Here is a 6,464-nt window from a genome sequence, read left to right as displayed (position 1 = left end):
AGGGAACTGTTAAGTATACAAAAATGGGGGATCGAAGGGAGTGTAGGGAGGGAGATACCTGCTAGCTGATGCTCCAAACCAGAGTTACTAACCATTTCGATCTCTCTTTTACAAGCCTTAGTCCAGTCTCAAGAAGCTGAAAATCCACATCTGACTTGCAGTGACAAAATAGAAAGAAAAAAGATATCATATATGATTTTTTACCAAGGAAGCCGGCCAGGTAACAAAAGCGACCTTGGAGACTGCGAAGGCTGGCAAACAGGAGCTACAAGTCCTCCTTTAGCCCCTTGGGTGAAGCCGAGCCTTGAAACGGAAGCCTCTCCACTAACCCAAAACCGGAGAGTTAAGGGAAATAGAAGTGACGGTATTAACGGCGCTAGCAGGTGCCCACGATGCACACAGCGCCTGCCCGCCACTGCGGCTGCGCACGCGCTGTTCCGGAAGCGGAAGTGCACAGGAGGTCAGAGTTGGTTTTCAAGATGGCGGCGTTCAATATATTGGTGTCCTCTTGTGGGCAGCTGTTACGAGGGCTATTAGCTGGCCCCGCCAAGACCAGCTGGGCTCGGCTTCCAACTCGCGGGTTCAGGGAAGGTGAGTCCGAGGTCTTGACGATCTCCCAAGGTTGAGAAGGGCAGTGGCGACTGTTTTCTCTAGCCCCCATATGCCCCTCCCTCCCTTCTCTTCGCATGGTTCGGAAACTTCGGAAATGCTAGCGCTCTGGAGGTGCTTGAAAGTCTTTCCCGGACTATGATACGGTTATCTTGACCTCTCACCCTTCTCGAATGGTCTCACTAGCGGGGACTTGGGGGGAGGACGGACAGAGGGACCTGCATCGTTAGCCTGGTTGGAAGAGAAACCTGCTCCGGGGTTCCGAAAAGTTTCGGTAAGGGTCTGCACGTTAATTTTCCGAACTTCCCCCTCCTTCGTTTAAGAACCCTTAGGACATCTGGATACCTTTCCCAGGGCCGTCCCTTTAAGTTACTCATCAGAAAATGGTGTGATCTGATTGCTGTTTCTTTTGCTTGGGCAACTAATCTCCCTAAGAGCTGGAAGCTAAAATGGAAAAGGAAAAGCCACTAAACAAGCGAAACAGAGGCAAATGCTGGATGTTGGTTCTACTTTTCATTACTCATAAGTCTGGAAAGGCAGCCCGATTGAGCTTATTGAAAGCCAAATGCAGTACTTCAATTTGTCAGATTCTTCAGAAAGAGAAGATAAGCCTCTTATCTGAGAAAGTGTGTTTTAATGATATACTACATATAGATGCCAACAAATACAAGTTGGATATTAACGTGACAAAGTACAGGGAAATTCCAGCATAAGGAAACAGCATAAGGGGCATATGTTTTGAACAGGTTTTAACAGGATGGAATCTTGTGGGAAGTGAAAGATTTTTCAGGACACAGCCTCCCTTTGTGCACTACTGGAAGCAGGAAATAAGTGATGTGCAAAAGAAGTGATGTATTAATTTTTTGTTGATTTAGTATGGTATTAATCAGCATGTCCTTTATCTTGAGGAAAAAGTAGTCACTGTTAGGAGGAGCAGAAAAAGTTAAAAAAAAAAAGCCTAATAAAAAGGCTTTGTCTCACGGGAGTTTCTATATATATATATATATTTTTTTTTTTTTTTGGCTTGTTTAAGCTTTCAAACAGCAGTTTCAATAGAATGGCATACATCTATTGATTTGGGGAAATCAAAGAGATAGTTCATGAAGAAACCAGAATAGCAGGTATGTTTAAAGAATTTAGCTATGAAGAGATAGAACAACAAAATCCAGAGACTGCTTGGTTATCATTAGATAAACCAATTCATTAATAAAAACAGATACCAAAAAGATAATACCGTGATAGAGCTTAGATAAGGTTTTCATCAGTTCCCACACTGCAAAATAAGTATATGCCCTCAATATTTTTGAGGATGTCTATCAAGTAATATTTTCCACATAAATACTAATAGCTGAATTTACATACTCTTTATGAAATTCAAAACTGAAAACAGTTCATTGTTCCTAGAAGAGAGCCAAAAGGAGTACTTTTTTTTTTCTTTTACAAAGGAGTACATAAGATTTGAATTTTTTTAATTGGAGAATTGAAATGATGAACTGTAAGATCAGCTGGATCTCTGAACTCCTTCTTCATGAATACTTGGGTTGGTCACTCTTCTGTGTTACTCACTATCAGATCTCATAGTTCAGTAATTAAATTGATGTGATCTTATATGAAGACACTACCATACTCTGTATTCCTGAGAACCACCTGTCTCCAAAGTCTTTCAGTGAAAATACTTTTAGTATTCTCCCCATGTTTGTAAGACATTAAGTGTTACATATATAGCTAATTTTGATTGGTCCCAGCTGGTACTTTTGATTCCCAGGTAATACTGTTCACAGAATTTAAAGATGTGAGGAGGAGGCTGAAAATATTCAAGCATCTTTTCAAAGTATTGGATTTTAGTAAATTCATGAGGACTCAGCACAAGGGCTCCTGCCTATAGATACTTTCAATTGGTAACAGTGCCTCTCCATCAGGGGCAGTTTTGTCTCCCTGAGAATATTTGACAACATCTGAAGCATTTTTGGTGGTTACAGTAGGTACGCCTGGCATCTGTTGGATAGCTGTCAGGGATGCTGCTAAACATTTTACAGTGCGCAGGAAAAGCCCGCAAAACAAAGAACCACCTGGCCCAAAATTTCAGATGAGAAACGTGGTCTCAAGTTTGATAAGAGGGATATAAAGTCAAGATATAGACCAATGGAAGAAGCATGGCTGAAGAAAAACAAAGTGGAAATTGTGGGGGCTTTTATAATTAAAGAATTATTCCTTTATTGTAAGCTTTTTATTTATTTATTTATTTATTTATTTATTTTGCATAGAAGAATTGGAGTGTAGGCCAGAAGTGTGGAGATTCACCAGAGACAGAGTGAGGAGCAGAACAGGAAATCTACTAAATACACTGCTGTGAGGAGCAGTGGAGGAAACAGGAGAGGTCTGCTGAGCCATGTGAGCTAGTTCCCTGGCCAGGGATCTAACTCAGGCTGTCATGGTGATAGCACTGAGACTTAACCCTTGGGCCACCAGGGAGACCCTAAAAATTGTGGTTTACTCACTGGCTGCTACACGTTTTCCACATACATTTATTCATTCTAAAGGGTGTCAATTATTACATTTTTTACAAATGAGGAAATCTAGTCCAGGGGGGTTCAGTCACTGCCCAAAATCATACAACCATTAAGTGGGGCGATTGAAAGTAGAGCTGGCACTCTTCCCTCTCCACCAGTAACATCACCTGGGTACTCCATAGAGGCTTCTGCCCTTTTCTGAAAGCTTTCATCAATTAACTTGCCAAAGACCATTTAGCACCTTTCTGCCAGATTTAGCACAATTTGCATTAGCACTTGTTCTTTCCTTATTCTTAGGGCCCTTGTGATGAAAAAATATATATTTAAAACAGGAAAAAATAAACACTTAACGATTATCTGAATTAATAGTAAAGAGCTATCTGATTCTTAGAGCAGAGGGTGCTGAAATGAGTACAGGCAGAGGGAATTTTCTTCTTCCAGACAGTTAAGGGTTTTTTGAGTTTTTTGTTTTTTTTGAGGACCTAGCATGTCAGACAAGGATATGCCTGGCGTAATGGATAGCCTTCTAGCTATAAGCTTTGAGGGTTTAAGGAATTCACAGGACATAGTCCTGTGAAAAGAGATTTGTGCAGCAATAAAGATTCCTCATTCTGAAGCTTACTACAGGGGGACATCCCCTCAGGGATCCTGGTGGGGAGGTGGTAGGAGAATCAGAAAAATCTAGTGGTAGAATGAAAGATCAACAGAAGGAAAGGGCACTTGATGAGCAAGACATTTGAGAAAAGCAGTCAGTGACCAGAAGTACAGACACATGTCCCAGGCACACACTCCATTCCCAGATCCACACCAGACTGTCAGTGCCACCTTCTGGCTGTCTTGCCATTCAGTTCCTCCCCTCCTTTGTTTCCAAGGATCCTGTCCAGAAGGACCATCATGGTCTTTTTTGTTGATTTTTTGGGGGGGTTGGGGGAGCTTGTTTGTTTTCTGGGTTCATTGCACTCTCACCACAGTGCAATGCGGTTTGCTCTAGACTGTTATACTTCGGTTGTCTTGGACTGCATCCTAGGCGAGTATTTAACAAAGTACTCAAAGGACCTCTTTACAAGGCATGGACTTTATTACAGTGAAGTTCCCATATTGATTTCGTTCCCTTTCTTCCTCTAGGGCAAAGACTCTGTCTTCTTCATCTGTTTAACTTGTCACAGTAGGTAGAGCGGGACTGTACACTCCACAGGGCTCGGTAAATGTGTTGTCTCATGTGGGACAGATTATTTCATGTGTCTGAGAAACTCCTTATCTGAAAAGATTTTGGCCCCTAATTATAGGTTAGTTTAGAAAACTGCTTCCTATCTTTGCTTAGTTTGCATGATACAGCCCTGTCTGAACACAAAGTTGATTCAGTCTTTTCCTAAACAAGTTTGTTAGTGCTTAAATTGCTAGTCCAGCTTTTCTTAGCCAACCCACTTCTTGAATGGAGAGGTGGTGAGGGATAAAATGGGTGTCCAGTTTTGTTTGGTTTTGACATGTTTTGTATGCACACTGAAAATCAATACTATTTTGATTCCTATCTCCTGTTTTCAGAGGCTTAAAATCAACTGGGCCTCTTCAGGCTCCAGCCGGGCCTACTGCTCTTGCACTAAGACACCGCCCTGGTCAGTCTCAGTCTCATTTGAGTTCTCAGGTCATTCCTTCTGGTTTGACAAATTATCTCTATTAGATAAGCATCTGCCTATTGTTTTACCCACTGGCTCATAGTAAGATGATTCACTGGCTCAGAGTGCTGTGTGGGGAGCTTGTGAACAGTGGAGCTTGCCACGGGCTTTGATCTCTTTTCCAGGGGCCAATGGGATGACTTCAGGGTTTGGTTCTTTGCCTGGAGTGATGTGTGTTTGTTAGACTTGTTTACCCCATGGTCAGGGCCCAAGTGCCTCCACCAAGAGGGGAACCGTGTGTTTACCCACTGTGTGTTCAGGACATTGTTCTCCTGTGGACTTGAGTGGTACCAGAATGTGTGTCTCCTTTTACTTCCTCTCAGGAGTCTTGAGAACTTTGCCTCACCTGTTGCGCAGATTTGGTTGCCCTCACTCCCTCTCCCAACTTGGTTTTTGCAGGTTTATAGTCTCCGGGGCTTCTGGAAGCCCTGCTAGGCTATGCCCTGTCCTTGTGCGTTAACACAGTGCAGTGACAGTCCCCCTGCAGCTGTGCTGGCCTCCAAACTCCAGACTGCCACCAGGTTAAGTCTCACCCACATCCCTTTTGGGCCGGGCTCTGTTCTGTACAAGTGGATCCGTGTGTGGGGTGACGCATTTTCTTTTACTGGGAGAAACCTAGTTTGTCTGAATTGATTAGTGACTACAGTGTTCTCTGGAGAAAGCCTCAGGGCCTTTCTGGCCATGGTTACTCCTTTGTGGGTCTGGAGTCGGATCTGGAGGGGCTCACAGGTTGGTTGTTTGGAGTAATGAGTCTTTATGAATGGCCTTGCCCAGAAAACAAACAGGGAACAGTTCCAGGCAGTCTGTGACCAATTAGGTGTTGGTCACAGAGCTCAGTGAGCCCATATGCTGCCATGGGCCTCTGGCTGTGTTCGAATTGCTGCACATTGTCCTTAGACTGGCTCTCTTTCTATTATTTATTTTTTATTACAAGAGCAGTGCATATTCATTTTAGACATAAAGAAGAACGTGAAATCACCTACTTCTGCCACTGAAAAAACCAATGTCATCAATTCAGTGTGTGGCTTCAGGGCTGTGAGCTTCCTACAACACCCAGTTGTGTAGGTGCTGTCGACATGCTGGTGACCTTCACTGGATTCTCAGGCTCTCTTTAGTTCTGTGCTACCCCTTGCCTTGACTAGAGCCGAAAAGAACTAAATTATGGTGGCCACACTTGTTAAAATCTGATTTTAGTATTTTGTGAGAGAGTTTTTAGCCCAACTATGTGGTCCCAAGTTTTCTGTTACCGTAAATTAGCGGTCAGAAGGGGGCCATGACAAGTGTTTCTGCTCTATGAATACTGGCTGGTATTTATTGAGCATCTGTAGGATATCAGTTCCTATGCTAATAGTTGTGGTTTCTCTTTAAAGAACTAGGAGGACAAAGGAGAATCTCCAGGAACCTTCTGTTTCATCACATTTGCCATTGTGGTTTTTTTATCTGGCTTTTTTTCTCTGAATGTTGTGTAGTGGTCCTGCATCCTGGTCAATTTGGGAAATCTGTACACCTGACAGATGTGTGAGACCAATTTTCTTGCCCTCAGGTTCTCTTCTGACTGCTACAGACCTGTAGGCAGAACTGCAGGACTGTCCTTGAAATTCTGCCTGAACTCATTGACTACAGGCTCCTAGTTCTCACCGCCTGCAGCCATTCGGTGAACAGCGCCCCCGCC

The 6,464-nt window shown here is 43.2% G+C and overlaps 1 protein-coding gene across 1 annotated transcript in view; it reads left to right on the top strand.

The window, feature by feature from the left end:
- The first annotated feature begins 474 nt into the window (after nucleotides 1-474).
- Nucleotides 475-6,464, top strand: part of MRPS18A (mitochondrial ribosomal protein S18A) — a 17,692-nt gene continuing 11,702 nt past the window's right edge. The window contains exon 1 of the mRNA XM_004674015.2: nucleotides 475-591. Coding sequence (XP_004674072.1) covers nucleotides 480-591 — 112 coding nt within the window. The 5' untranslated portion in view covers nucleotides 475-479. The remainder of the gene's footprint in view (nucleotides 592-6,464) is intronic.

The sequence above is a fragment of the Condylura cristata genome, unplaced genomic scaffold (assembly GCF_000260355.1).
Source record: "Condylura cristata isolate star-nosed mole 26May11 unplaced genomic scaffold, ConCri1.0 scaffold00001, whole genome shotgun sequence".
NCBI lineage: Eukaryota > Metazoa > Chordata > Mammalia > Eulipotyphla > Talpidae > Condylura > Condylura cristata.
This window is presented reverse-complemented; position numbering and strand designations above follow the sequence as displayed.